The sequence below is a fragment of the Pinus tabuliformis genome, chromosome X (assembly GCF_031772625.1).
Source record: "Pinus tabuliformis cultivar Carrire ecotype Pingquan chromosome X, CPIR1, whole genome shotgun sequence".
Classification (NCBI taxonomy): Eukaryota; Viridiplantae; Streptophyta; class Pinopsida; order Pinales; family Pinaceae; genus Pinus; species Pinus tabuliformis.
The window spans coordinates 1,455,549,795-1,455,565,555 of NC_142308.1; the positions used below are offsets into that span (position 1 = coordinate 1,455,549,795).

A 15,761-nucleotide genomic window follows, 5' to 3' on the forward strand; every position below is an offset into this window, starting at 1 on the left:
TTGGGTCTGATTCAAGGTTTGGTTTACCAGGCCACTCCTTGTCTGAATTGTTGTAGCATGAGCAGTGGCAATTAAGTTATTGGTGAGACTATTTTGTAGCTCCAAATGACTATCACTTCCCCTTACAATGTCCATCCTGAACTATTTTACTATAGGAGGGTGCTCTGTTCCCCCTTACAATGTCCATCCTGAACAGACTTTGATGAGTATTTGTGCTTAGATTTGCCTGAAAGTAGGGTTTTCAAAGAGCTCTTAACTGAATGTTATATTTGAAGGTGATTGGATAGGAATTAGGGTACCTTATTCCATGGTGGAGAAAGAATAAAACATGTATTTTATAAATGATGTAGTACTAATGCATTTATTAGATTGCATAAACCATCACATATGGCATATTTATTGCTCACCCAGTTGGTTAGGTGGTTAAACTTGGACATTAAAAAATTAATAGGACATTTGTTACAAATCGTGAACACATTAAATGATATAAATAATAACAACTCTTAATATAAGTGTTGTTCAGTGTTACCACTCTACTTTTTGGAACATTCCCCATTTCAATATAAGAACAAATACAGTGAGCGGATCATTTCATTCCTTACTACATATAATCATGCTCCAATCCTAAGGATATCAGTAGAGGGTACAAAATTTTCATGTTGTTGTCTACTTATAGGGAGGGAAGAGAGCTTTCATGTTGTTGTCTACTTATGAGGATTGTATCGTACCCTTTTTAATTTTGAAGTCTTTAATATGTGATGAAATCTTGAACAACCAAAGGGTTGTGAAGGAAGCATCACTTTGATGTGGCATATTTGGACTACATGACTATTTATCTTAATAGACACAAAAACTTCCCTTATTTATAGCTTGTTAAATTGCTAAGAAACTTCCCTAGAAATGGTTAGTGACCTTAACATCTATGGAATGTGGAGCATAAGAGCCCATGATAGACTTACTAAAAAATTACAAGAATAGAATATATAAGGTGACCGGATGATATATGAAGATTATAATGAAGTTCCTATATAAATATTTCTTAGTGGGTTGCCTTTGATGCCTTTCCATGGAAGGTCACATCTTTCAATTATTATTATTTATTGCGTCATATCTTATATTACTTATATTGATATTATTTATTTATTTTTTCCTTTTATTTATTCTTTCTTAGTCTTTATTTATGTAACATCGCTTTCCCCTTTAGAAATGCTTTGTCCTCAAAGAGATTTTGGATGATTTCCTTTTCCATTGTGGAGAGTCATCTTGATTATAGGTTTTTTTTTCAATATTTGTAACATTTGCTTCCAAAGGAGTAGGTGTCCCCTACTGAATTTTGCATAAAAACAATAATTTATGACTGGGAAAGCCTAATATTCAATTCTAGGGCCCTATTAAAGCTATGTAATTAATGGTAATTTTAAATTCTTAAAGCAAAAGTGACATTCTCCTTTATCTTTCTTTTTCATCTTTTACTTAAATTTTTGACATTACAATTAATTGTTTAAGGATGTTTGAGAGTGGTTCCAACTTCTTTGGATTTCATATGGAGAAAGTTGAATTTTAGATCCCACTCAAACTCTAGCAGAATTAAGTTTTTGGGATTTCAAGATTAGGAGGATTGCAAATATTCAATTGGATTCTATCATACATAAGGGCATGGAACTAGCATTTGGTTAAGACTCAAGAGCATCAATCCCTATATGTACCTTGATGTTGGTGGCATTGATTGTTGAACTCCTCTGTCATGACCGTAGTAAAAATGTACCCATCACTCAAACAAAATCTCAATTTGACATTTTAAGTTAATTCTATCTTATTTGAATGCTTAGAGGGGTGATGTTGATGATGAGGTTCCGAATTGTTGATGTTTGTACCTTGAGCAAGTCTTCTGCATGGGCCTAAGTGTCTAGGCGTGTAAAAGTCGCAAAAAGTCTCCTTAGGATGCTCAAGCATCGAGTAAGTTGCTTTTGTAATTTAGCCTAAGTCTAACTTAGGAAAAACATATAATTAATAATGTTGGTTATTGAGCTCAAGAAACTAAGAAAAAGTAAAATAGTTACTTTAGTGAATTATGTTTTAATCTCAACCATTGATTTTAAGTGAGGCGAGATCTAATTTCAGCTATCAATCACTTTGGCGATTAGGGTTAGGGATTTAGCTCAATAAGAAGTTATAAATGCAAGGCTAAGGAGAGGATAAAGACACACCACACAATGAGCACAAGACTCGAGAATGATTTCCATTCAAGTGTGTCGGGTCCGAGAAAGGTGTAAGGGTGAAACATATGAGTTCCCGATCAACCAAGTAGAGTAAGGATAGATCTAGGGCTTTATCAACATAATCAATTCTAGGTTATGTTGTATTTGTAAATTCCTTAGTTTGGGTTATTGTCGCAGGATAGGAGACCAAGTAGGTTTTGATTATGATTAGTGAAGAACTAATTTGATTGGGCAGAATTTTATGTCTCAAATGTGCGATTGAGATTTGGTTGTGTATTTGCTTCCCTTGAATAATGTTTGTTTATGTTAAGAATTTTGGCTGTGCTTTTATTTAGTAGACATAAAATATATTAGGAAATAATTGCTAGTGCTGGGCTCATGGAAATTTAATGCCAATATAGGAAATGATTTTGATGATATATAGGTATTTGTTGTAGCATGTTTTTTTTTGGACTATAGAGGCCATCTAGAGCCTCTTTGTTGATGTGTTTTGGCAGTGTTGCAAACATTGACATCAAGATAAAATCAGAAAGGGTCTGGAAAACCAAAAAATTGTAAAAATTGAGAAAATATTGGTAAAAATCGGCGAATATCGGAAAAATTAAGATACCACCAAAATCTCAGTAAAAATAGGCAAACATAAGCTAGGCCAAAAATTTGCGATTTTGCAATAAAATCAGGAGTTTACAACATTGATTTTTGGTTCAAAGATAGATTGCACTTGGTGCTATTTTGGTTATTTGCACCCTTGCTATATATATGAGAAACATCGCATATTTGTGTATAATGGTTTGGATTTATGTGAATGCACATGAATATTTATGTATTTTTTGGTTGAATGTTTTTTGGTCTCTCTTTAAATTTTATTTTATGTTTAGGTTCCTGATTTTGGGGTCAAGTGGTTTGATGACCGGTCCAGTTTTGATAACATTGGTTCATTATCCATTGTCATTTTCACTTTTAACTTTTGAGTCTTGAGACTAGATATTGATGACCTCAGATCGAGTCTTTGACTCGTCACTTTTTAATATTTTTGTGTTTGAGTAATTTCAATGTACTATTTTAGTCTTCAGACTTTAGTATTTACTATTTTGCTTAGTACTAGAATCTGATTAGTACTAAGCAAGATAGTAAACACTAAAGTATGAATACTAAAATAGTAATATCCTAGAATCTGATATATATATATATATATATATATATATATAGCCTGACATCTCCCCGTCCCCCTTGAATTTCCCTAAATTCGGGGGTGCTCCCACATGTCCTCCTTGTGTGTCTCCTTGCTTCTGCTCCCCCCCATGCCGGAAACTTGGTGGAACATTGACTAACATTCTATAAAAGCAGCTTGCTTCTGCATTGTATCCTTTTCTTCTTTTTTTTTCATCCTCTACAGTCTTGTTGTAAAATGCAGGGAAGTGGGGCAAACCTTTTCCATTTTTGTTCTAGCTCAGAAGTTCAGAACTAATTAGGAAGTGTAAACTGGTATACATGCAACTGATTCTGCATCTAAGTGGATGGTCATCTTTGAGGATTTGGTTTATCACATATCATATGGCTAGGATTCTTTTAACAATAGTATAAAAGCTTTTCTGATTGCACGCATTTTATAGTTTTTGGATGTTGAAAATTTAAATCCATTGCACTTTGCCTGATACGTTGTTCAACATCTGATGGTTTATCTTTATGTTCATCATTAGCAGTGCCTATGCTTTGTTGGTTAGAGGTAGATTCGCCCTGTGCAGTAAACACAATTGAGTCTTAAAAGCCTTGAAATTTAAGATTACGAATCTGGCTTGTATGCCCTGATTTTACCGATTTATCCTTGAAAACCAACATGTAGTAGTAGCATAGGTTGTGTTGGGAAGTTTAGGCCAATATTCTAGTATTTTGTTTTGAACGGTGTTGGTTATATATTGCTAACATTGCGATTATCTCAGCTTGGTGATATTATGACTGAAAAATAGCATTTTTTTCAAATCTTGACTATATCACAATATTTTGAAAATATAATGATATATTGGAAGAAAACGGAACATATCAGAGGAGTTGAGAGTTTTTTGGATTTTTTTGCTCACTTTGAAGAGGGAAAGCAGGGGACTGAGAATGGTGTTACCATTGTTACATTTTTGCATAAATGGGCTAGAGGGAGGGGCTTGCTTTATAATCTAGATTTTTATAAAATTCGTAAAAAATGAATATTTTTCTATTTTTTCAATCTTGCCAATTTTTTTTTAATATTTTCCCTGATGTCATCAATAAGTTTCTTTCCATACCCTTGGCAATATATTTACCTACATGATGTTTGCAACATTGATTTTGAAACTCATGACAAATCTTATTGCGAAAATGAAATATCCTATCTTTATGACTTTTAGAAGCTTCATTGTTTGGAATCTGGTTTGAGCCTTCAAGTCTTTATTTTAGTGAGTTACCTTGAAATGATTTTCACCTTATTGGGAAATATTTTTCGGTTGATAGTAATATATTCTAGTCTAGTTCAATAAAATGTGTTATTTTGCATGTCATTTTTTTAGGGAAACTTGATGTTTTATTGATAATGTGACTAGTGAAATGGTCATTTTTTTGACATTTATCATATCTTTCCCATGCTTTCTGTCTCTTAAATCTGAGTCTTGATCCATGCTTCTTGTCGACTCTTGCACCCAAGTTTACAGTGTTGCCTCAGCATTGCATTTTGTTTTGCCCAGCAGAATACCCATTGTCCTCGCATCCTCTTGCCAGGGCACTCATCGGACATGTTTCTTGTATATGAACTCTTACTTGCCTTCTTTTCCCTTTTTCTCTCGTTGGTGAAATGTGTAAAGTAATCCTTTTGTTGACCTTCTTTGCCTATGACTGTTTTTGAACTCCTAACATTTCAGTCTTTTGTCATGTTGAATGAATATCATGAAGGAAATCCTTCTCTTGTGCCTACTAATGTTTATTTTGTAGTACTGTAGGCGCATGGTCATTTTGGGGCCACTGTATATTCTAGATTCCAGTTGATTCCGGACTTGTCAATGCCAGTTGGAGAACCCTGAAAACAAGTCAGAACGAGATTCAGAAATGGCTTTTGATCCCAGTGCTCCATATTCATCTGTGATGGATGATGTCCCACTCAAGCTTCTGTTTGGTGTAAGCAATCTAAAGACACGGCGTCGGGCATCAAAAGGAAAGAGGAAAAAAGAGATAGAGTCACATTCTCCTAAGGATTTAGTTGACTCAACAAATTCTGCTCGAAGCAAAGTGAAGGAGTCACTTGCATCTGTTTTGGAGATGGATGTTCAACAACAAGAAGTTTATGTAGATACCAGAAGTCAACTTGAAGCAGGAGTCACTGAAAAATGTTTGGATTCAGAACTCCCCACTGTGGAAACTGCTGATATTAATTTGGAATTTGCAACAGATGAAGATTGTAATGGAGAACAGTCGTCTAATGCGTTGAAGCAAAGTAAGGATTTCATGCTGAAACCTAAATTGGAAAAAGAAGCAAGTGATACTCAAATGGGTTGTTGCTCAAAAATGCCATATCATGACATCCCAGAAGAATATCCCCACAAAAGGATAAAAATAGAGAAAGAAGAAAGTGATGTAGAAGTGAAGAAACAAATAATTCAAATTTCTGATCAAGCAAAGACTATTGCAGGTAAGGTTAAAGCAGAACTTTTCAAACTAAATGGTGGTATTAATAAGGAATACACCAAAAAGGTCAAGTCCCCTGTTGATTATTTGAAAGGTAATACCAATCCCAAATTAAGGGGTTATGTACTTGCTGGCAAAATTACACCTGACAACTTATGTTGCATGACTGCAGGGAAATTATCATCTTGTCAATCGTCAGGGTTGAAAGTTACTAAAGATGAAGAACTCACAGAGAAGTTTGTTATACCTAACTCAGATACTGATAAAGCAATGGCTAAAAGGATTGACAAAAATGAATTTCAGGGAGATTTTCAAAAAGATGATTCACCTTTAGAAGTTGTAGTTACTGGAGGTCAACTAGTCTCCGGGTCTGAAGTTAAACAGGAGGTAAATGAAGTTAATGAAGTTGCCAGCTTAAGTCAAGATGCTGGTTTAGTGGGGATTATGGATAAGCATGTTGTTACAGGTTGCTCTAATTATATGAGTTCAAATTCTTCCTTGGATCAAAGTGCAGGGGTGATAGAAACAAAGTTGGGTACAGCACAAGTTTTCAACATGGAATCAGTGGATGATAAAATAACACTTCCTGCCATTGTTTCTCTTAATGAATTCATGAAGTTTAAGGAAGATAAGTCAAATGACAGTGTAAAAGCAGATGTAGTGCAATGCAATAAACCTAAGGAAAATCGATCAAATGACAGTGCAAAAGCATATAAAAATCATAAAGAAGGTTTGCTAAAAGAGAAGGAAACTGACTCAGGTGACTTGCAGTCCAAGTGGAGCAATGCCTTCTTACACAAGCATTCAATTATGGAAGCTGGTGCTGTTATGGAAAAGAAAATCAACGCTGGCAATGAACACACTGAAAACTTGAAAAGCGAATTAGCAGAGTCAAATGAATTACAAGTAGGAAAACAAGTTAAACTATTGCCAGATGAAAAACTTTGGGAAGGATGTCTGCAGCTGAATGCATATATTTCTGTTATGGCAACTGCGTTCTTCAAAAGGTTCAAGTTCTTTCTTCCTAGCCTTGCTGTTGTCCAACGTTTTGTTTCTTGTTATCTTGAGGACTTGGATTTCTTTTTCATTTTTTCTCTTTTTGACAGATAGCTTAGTCCTTGTAAAGCTTTCATCTCTGGACAAAAGCTTGCTGCCAACAACTATGATGCAACCTTTCTAAACATCGATATTTCCATGCTAGAAGAATCTGCATGCTATTATATACTGATTTGTAGTCTTTCTGTCTTGGTTAAGGTGCAACTGCCTTAATCACTAGGTTAACCTGTTGTATATTATCAGTTCATTTGGAATTCATGTTCTTTCATACTCTATAATGTATGGAATTCTTGCTAGAAGTTAATTTGTGCTAATTACAAGAAGATAGGTTGAGGGGCATATCCTGGTAGATGGAAAATGTACTTGTTTTCCTATGAATTTACGTTGTCTAAGTAGCTACACTCTCTGAATGTCAAAACCAATGAAATTGTGAAATTTTATGCTTGATTTAGAAAACATTTTATCAACAAATCAATTTCTACTCTCCCATGGTATGTACATTTTTAATTCAGAACGGTTTAGCATATGCATGGGTTTGACTGCTCTAACCAACCGGGATGTCTCTGCAGTGGTGGGAAAGCTCGGACAAACAATTGGTCTAAGGTCGTGGAGGTTAAGGGAAGAGTGAGGCTAGATGCTTTTGAAAAGTTCCTTCAGGAGTTACCCCTATCTCGGAACCGTGCACTAATGGTACTTTTCCATTTTTACTTTTTATAATTTATATAGTACTATTTTGTTTAGTTTCTGGTAAAGGTGATAGTAATGTTTTATGAAATACTTTTTGATATGTTTTAACCTACAGGCAACTGGGTATTCTTATCGGTTCAATCAAAGTTCAGGTTACCATGGAAGCTAGAGTGAAGTTTGGCTTTTATAGGAAAATTTATTTGGTCACAGTTTTGCCATATAGTATAGAGCATCGAAATGGATAAAATGAGCTCACCAATGTTGTTTTGAACTAGTTTGAAGAGGCAGGAAACATTAAATAGTACTAAAAAACGAAAAACTTTTTACAGGCCGTGACAGGTAGGCTATTGAGAAAATTTGAAATTATAGGCATTTAAAAGTCCCTGCAGCACCATAGATGCAATAAATTGTCTATCTATGAACATAATCTTTTTTATTTTGAATTTTGGTTCGTGAGACTTTGGGTTCAATGTAACTTGACACTTATTAGATGTCCATGTCCTTGCTATGGTGTAGCGGGTATGATGTATGGTACATTTTTATTGAAGTTGCAGAATATGTACTTGGAAATATGACTTGGCGAGGGTCCAAAATTGTTAATTCAGGAGAAACTTGAAAATGACTTAGCAAGGGTCCAAAATATTGACTTGGAAGAAATTTGGCAAAAAATCGGCAAATGACGAAAAAAATGCAGAAAATTTGAATTTTCTTCAACTAAATTAAAACAGAAACTTAAAACAACATTAGCTAATCACATCACCATATAAATATGGAAAGAAGATTCGTATATAAGATGTCAAATCATTTACACCATAAAATATTTTTTTGTCATTGTCGAGGGTCAAAGTCAAATTTGTAAATTCAAACAAAACTACATATTAAACCACAAATAGAAATGTATCTATTATCAATTTCTTTTGCTCCTTTTAAACGACCTAGTATTGCGTCCTCCTCTAGGAGTAGAATGTCCTACATTTGGCATTGTTCATGTAGTAAGGAGTCTTGTGTATAGTGAATGATTTTGATGGTCATTGTTGTGGTGCCTCGTGCTCCAAGCCTTCTCCTCATCTAACCAATCAGATAATTCATTCACAATAGATCCCTCAGTCTTCATTACCTAGTTAGAAGAGTCAATCTTATCAATGTAAATGGCCTCTACATCAAGTGGTTTCTACAACTGCAAATTCCACAACTGAATATCGTTGTATACAAACACCATATCTTTCAAGTGGTGGTTTTCCAACATGTTGCATTTCATTGAGTATATTTTTTGAAATATGGTCCAACTGCACTGTTGCCGCAAAATCTAGTAGGTCTAGTGAAAGGACTCATTAGGGAAGGGCGAGACCCTATGGCAACAATGGGGAAGGGTTTCCACTATCACCTTAGCAACCTTCCTCTTGCTATTTAGTGGGATTTCAACCACAAGGGAGGCTTCCTTATGCCACCTACGAGTTCTAATATTATGGCTCAAAGTGACTTATTTTGGAGTTCTAGAGATAGGTAGAGGGCTTGTTAAGGTCTAAGATGACCAAGATATTTGAAGCTAGGATTCAAGCTCTCTAAGCTAGGCCGATGACAAGGCAGCTATAAGTTAGCGTTTTAATGATGTTCAATATTAGGGCATGCAATGACATATAGAAGCCTTAGAAAAACCCTTAAAATGATATTCAACAAGAAAGGAACAAGGGGTTTCCAATAGAGACTAGGGATAATGCAAGTAAAAAGGTTTTAGGGCTCTAATATATGTGTAAACTACAATAAATAGAGATGATATCAGCCCTTCTAGGGCATGCAAGACAATCTATGATACTAGATTTTGTTTTTATTTGGTTTATGTAAATTATCCTACTCCTTAGTCATTCCTATGCAATAAAATATTACTGTACACACCAATTTGCTCTTAAAACCTGTGCGGCTGCCCTAGCCATCTAGTAGAGAGAGGGCTTAAGGAAATTTGATTTAGTTTTAAGATCGATCAATGCACTTCTAGACAAGAGTCTTAACCTACATTGGAAAATGGAGTCTTAAGGGATTTAAATGCCAAGGAAAGACATTGATGGAGTATGGAGGGATGCTCTAGGGAATCCACTTGCAAAACCCTAGTTACTATTCTTGTGAGGGGAGAAATTAATTAGAAGGTTTGCACACTAGGAATTTCCTTATAGGCTATTAGGAAGACAATTCTACATGCAATAATGAAGCAAAGTTTCCAAGGAGGCTTACAACTCTTAAAACATTGATAATGATTTAAAATCCTACATGTAAATACAACAAACGAATGTCAAAAACAATCTGCAGTGGTGTCGCAAGCAAGAATAAACACATATTAACCTACTATCTAGAACAAAGTAGACTACTACATGGTAGCATTCACCAAATCGAAATCTTAAATTTACGTGGATATGGAATTTGCCAAACACCATTTAAGAATTGCATCTAGCTGTATAGGAAGAGCTGTATCCCCAGATTGAAGAAATCTACACAAATATTAGCAATAGTATCAGCTTGTTAAAAATTAAGAAATAGGTTGTTGTCACATTACATTTATAATAAACAATGATAAGTACTGTAATCGTCCATGATGGAAATAAAAACATTTTAGGTTGGAATCATATGAGAACAAAGAACACAATCCATCTCTAACTGCATTGAACCTTGTTGCTTTAAGTTAGCTGTTTATATCATCCTTTTGATTTATATGGAAAACTCCATTTTGCATGAGACCTCAAAGATTTCCCTACAAAAAGTAAAAGGTTATCGGTTGGCACACATTTTCTATTCGTCAGTGTTATTGACACGATGATGAATGCTCAATGCTGCAACGGGCAATGAAAACAAATGCCAAAAAAACATGTCCAAAATGTTTGAAAACCACTTAATAAATTCATTAAAAATGAGAGCTATTGCACAAACAAATGACAATGTTCAGTAGTATTAAGGTAAACACATGTCGAGGTATTCTTACGATACATTTATTCGTATATTCAATTTCGTAGTCATCTTAAATTATTTACAACATGTCCCAAGTTAGAGGCAGAAAACAAGGAAGCAAAAGCCTGCAATCAAATGCATAGGGGAAGTTAAAAACTGGAGAAAGAAAAAAATTATATTAATGTCCACTAATAACCAAAGATATTTTAATGGGACTCAAGTGTAAATCTAGTGGTGATAACCAAATATGGAGTGCCTTGGTCATCTCCTCCCTAGAAAATGCCCAAAGTAATGTAGAATGTATGTATAAGTGAGGAAGAAACATTAATTATGCAGTAATGAATGATTTTGTAAAGCAAGGTATAAGCAGAATGTATGTATAAGTGAGGAAGAAACATTAATTATACAGTAATGAATGATTTTGTAAAGCAAGGTATAGAATAAAAAGGTCCCAATAAAAAGTACAAGTTATTCAAACAACGTCCAACTGTTATTTGAATCAGAGTGGCACAGCATAAATCATCGATCATTATGAAATCACCAAATATATATTCAAGAGACAAGCCTAGGTCAATAGAAGGATTTTTTTTCATGGAGGTAGATAGTTGGGGGATTTGCAAAGAATCTCTCCTACTATCAATGTTCACAAGCATTTGTGGGACAGCAATCAGGTTATATGCTCCTAGCTATAGGAAATGCATTGTATACAAGAATGGGCCCCTTGATGCCAATAACTAATGTGACCACTCCATGCGCCTTTGAATGCTATGTCAACATGCAAAAATATGAAACACCAAACAGAAGACACAGATGAAGATAGGATAAGATGTCCAACAAATGACGAAGAAGAAGGTCAGCAGGACTAGAGAGTACAATCAAAGTTGTCAATAGACTATAGAATTGTCCAGAACACTCCTAGATGCTAAAATGATGACACAAAGGGAATGCTACAACTAACCATAAAAGAAAAAGTACCAAGATACAGGTATAAAACGAGAGTAAAACCTTAAGAGGCATGATGCACTAGCTCAAGATCAACATGATAATTGGAAATAGAAGTAGAAGTAGAGGAAGGAAGAGGGAGAAGAATCAATTTTACAAGGACACACTCTCCTAGGTGCAAGGCATTTCCCACATCTCTAGGATGAGGAAACTCAATGGGTGATATTTCTTGACATCCTCCTTTGGGGGAAACTTAGGTAAATGCATGGGGGTGTTTCTTAAGAGAGGATGCTTCCCTTTTGTGGGGAATCCTAGGTGTGTCCACCATCCACCCCAATGAAGAAAGGTGGGGGAGGGGGGGCACTCTTGGGCACCCCCCATGAGTTTTGCTTGATGACCTTAGAAAATGTCAATTAATTAAAACCAAAACACACAAATTTAAAAACCCTAAAGTGAATGTGAATGTTTATTCATTCTTTTATTGTTTATATTAGTGACTTGTCATCTTCTCATATATTTAAATGTTCATTTTTTCGATATTGAATGATAACCCCCATGTCAGGGGCCTTGATGTTTCTTATGGCATTTCATAAAATTTGGGTATTGTCTCCAATGTCCCCTGAATACATCTCCTCATTTACACATCCCCTCTTCATGGAAACATGGTGGAAGAAGATGTCTTCATCTATCATTGTGAAAATATTAATGCAAAGCATGTTGACATCCTCTAGAGAGTGCCCAAGGTTGAGGGTGCCTAACTATACAATCTTGGGAGGAGCTCTAGACACTGAGAAGATATAGAGTGAGATTGAGACTGAGATCATGAGTGATTGTGGGAGAAAAAGAAGGGAGAACCATTCAATGTGCTAAAGTCCTAAGATTTGAAGATGAAGGGATAACCAAGAAGTTGCAAGAGATTCAATTGGAGGAAGGGATCCCTTATCAAATAAATCTTCATGGACTCCTTCAATTCTTGAGATGGTCCATACTCATTTGGGGGAGCCAGAAGTACACTGGAAACTATGTTAATTCATGGATTGGTGCTAAAAACGTTTAAACTCCCTTACACATATCCCCAATCTCCAAATGTCTATTGTGATTATGTTAAATGGATTCTTCAAGAGAAAATAAGATCTTTCAAAACTTTTGGGAATACATGGTTCATGTATCTTAGCTTCTAAATTGTCAAATCAGAACCATGCACTATACTCAACTTGTTGATGAACATGTTGGTACCAAAGTCTATAGGCTTCAAGTGTTTGAGCCTTATTGATAGAGTGGTTGGTGGGTTCCACACTTGGTTGTGTGATGTTTTCTCTCCAGTAGTTGAGTGCATAAAGCAACTTCTTCAACATCAATGAAATATCCCTCTTGTTGATTCTTTTGTGCTCTTTAACTATTTTTTTCATTGTTCCCCCATTGATGTACTTGAAGAAAGTACAATATATGTGAAGGTTGCATTCCATTGATGCTTTGATCCTTTTGACTATGAGTGAATTTGCAAATCTAGAGTTGGAATTTTAGATAAGTTGCGTAGAACATTAAGTTTGTTTTTGTGTGCTCTAAAGCTAGCTAGAAACATCGTTCAAATTTCATTTGAAGTAGCCCTATCTTCTTTGTTAAATATTTATAGTAGCTTCTTTAACATCCATGTAGTGTGACTTACTAAGCATTGGACCATCCACAAAAGGTGAATAAACTACCTTAACCGTTCTATCGATATAGAATAAAGGCATCATATACAAATTTGATCCCTTGTTGGATATTGCATGCTAATTGTCGGAACATTTAAGAGTTGCACGATAATCCTTCGAAGGATCCATTAAAAATGGTTACGTGCATTGCACCCATGTGAGACTTTGTGAGAAACATGTAATGTGGTGATTAACGAGAATCTACAATGGTTGAACTTTGAGGATCTTGAGAAGTGATTCCCGTACTCAATTCAATTTGTCTCTTTTTTTTGTGAGCAATGCCTTCGTCTTTTGGTGGGGTTTTATCTAGATAATGAATTGATTTAGGGATTTCCTCTTCGTTTTTTGGATCTTTGACAATGGGTGAGGGCATGGATCTTCTCTTTTTGTTTTCCTCATTAGCATTCTTTTCAAAATCATTATTGTGAAAATTTCTTGAAATGCATCAACTGGAAATAAGTCTTCTAATTGAAAATTAATTATGCAGTTTATTTCATTGACGACAAAATAATGAATTATTCACAGTGCAATTTCTTCACAAATAAAATATTGTAGAAGCAAAAATAGGAATTGAGAAATACTAGCATGCACACATAAAAATGAAACAATTATTGTTGGACAATTGTCCTCAGAAAAACCCAACGTGGGAAAACAAGTGCAACAACTGAGGGTTTTTATTGTTATGTAGCAGTGAATTCTGAGTACATAAATTTGGATGCCTGACTGGCTATCCAACCTGAGAGAAATATTGGGAAAATCACCTGACGGAATTTTCCCTCGCCTCCAAGCAATCCCAACTCAAACTGACAATTGAAAAGCAAGCCGTCCAAACCCTCAACGCAGGCTCTATGTCACCTCTGCGCAACCTGCCACATGCTCAACCTAGAATTGATGCTAATCAAGTCGTCCGGCTTGCTGTTGACTGGGGAAGTGTCTTTCCTACCTATTGGAAAATCCTCTTGACCTCTGGAAACTGAAACGACCTCCTCTCCAGCGAAATCGAACTTCCTGTTTTGGAGAACTCCTGTGTTTTAGCTTCTCCACAAGGTCTCAAGACTAGAACACCATCAGATGCTACAAAAACTAACACTCCCTCTTAGCGAGGAAGGTGTTCTCCAACTATCTCCATAACATCCTCCATGCATGTTGCTGATGTCTGACAACTGTAGCTTCTTGCCACTGTCCACCAACCATTGCGCTAACTCGGATTCATTTGCCACTGACTGTAGTTGAACCATGTTGGATTTGGGCTGCTACTGATACTGCATTGTACAACCTGTACTACTGCCAACTCTGCATCTCCATTGCACCACAACTAACATCCCTCTCAATTGTTGTTGTTGCTACTGCAACTGAGAAGCATCCAAAATACTGAATCAACTGTCTCATGAGTCTCTGAATGCTACTAGCCTCTACGCTATCCATGAGAACTCTTTGCTGCTATTGATTCTGCTACTGAGCTTCCTGCTCTACTATCAACATTGCTCTGCGCTCCTCAACATCTCACTGCACTAGTCTACAACTATCACTCTAGAATTTGACTGCATCAAGTGACATTGATCCTCCTGCTACTGGATACTGTGGGCCCTTGTAGCAAAGGTAATGGTCCATGAGGAAACACCATCCGATGCTCACCTCGATGTGTGAAAAATCGGTGACCCGATTCCTACTGCAGCAAACTGATGATATTTCTCCTATTTGTTAAATTACTTTGAACAAATTACTTGCAATTTTCTATGGAAAATATCAAAATACATACACTGCAACCTACACAAAATAAAATACTGCGGAAACTAAATACTGCACTGGAGAGAAATAAACACACACTCAATTACACTGTTGTTTTTGGACAAAAATCCCTGGAAAAACCCAATGTGGGAAAACCGGTGTAGCAGCTGCGGATTTTATTATTATGCATTAGAAATTTGAGTACAAATCATTAGGTGCCCAAACTGACAATCTGATATAGAGAATAAACTGGCAAAGAGGTAGTGAGAATAATCTCACACTGTCATTGGTGATCCAAATCTAATCTAGGCTCTGGATGGCTAGACCCACGTTGCCTGTGCGTCACAGCCATAGTTTTAAAAACCGGTGGAGAAAACCGGTTACCGGCCTAACCGGCCGGTTGGAAGCCTGGCCGGTCGGAACCGGCCCTCCTAACCCGGTTCAGACCCTCATTTGCCCAGAAATAGGCCCTAACCGGTAAAAACCGGCCGGTTTAGGGCGGAACCGGCCGGTTTATAGCAAACCGGCCGGTTTATGGACAGGCCGCCGGTAAACACAAAAAAGCGCAGCGGTTTAGGTTCTGAGGGCGGTTTAGGGGTTTTGGGGGTGAGGGAAAGGTGTTTTCCCTCCAAAAACACCCTCACACTTGCTATAAGACACCCCTCTCACTCTCATTTGTCTCACACAACTGATTTGGAGTGTTTGTGAGTTTGTTTGTGAGCTTGGAGAGTGTGGAGTTTTTGCTGAAGTAGTCATCTTGGAGTTGGAGTTGGAGCTATTTTGGAGATAGTGTGTAGCTGTCAGTGGAGTTGCCATCATCAAGAGGAGGCTAAGGGAGCTACTTTGCATTTCCAGG

At 36.3% G+C, this 15,761-nt stretch overlaps 1 protein-coding gene across 15 annotated transcripts in view; it reads left to right on the forward strand.

Annotated features, from left to right (window-relative positions):
* The window catches only part of LOC149145503 (uncharacterized), a 229,214-nt gene that overhangs the window by 194,434 nt on the left and 19,019 nt on the right, over positions 1-15,761 (forward strand). For 8 of the 15 annotated variants that reach the window (XM_089446512.1, XM_089446509.1, XM_089446517.1 and 5 more), the window contains 3 exons: positions 5,183-5,868; positions 6,037-6,871; positions 7,490-7,610. In XM_089446512.1, coding sequence (XP_089302638.1) covers positions 5,289-5,868; positions 6,037-6,871; positions 7,490-7,610 — 1,536 coding nt within the window. In that variant the 5' untranslated portion in view covers positions 5,183-5,288. Of the gene's footprint in view, positions 1-5,174; positions 5,869-6,036; positions 6,872-7,489; positions 7,611-15,761 lie in introns of all 15 variants that reach the window. The other 7 variants (XM_089446518.1, XM_089446515.1, XM_089446514.1 and 4 more) reach the window with 1 other exon arrangement.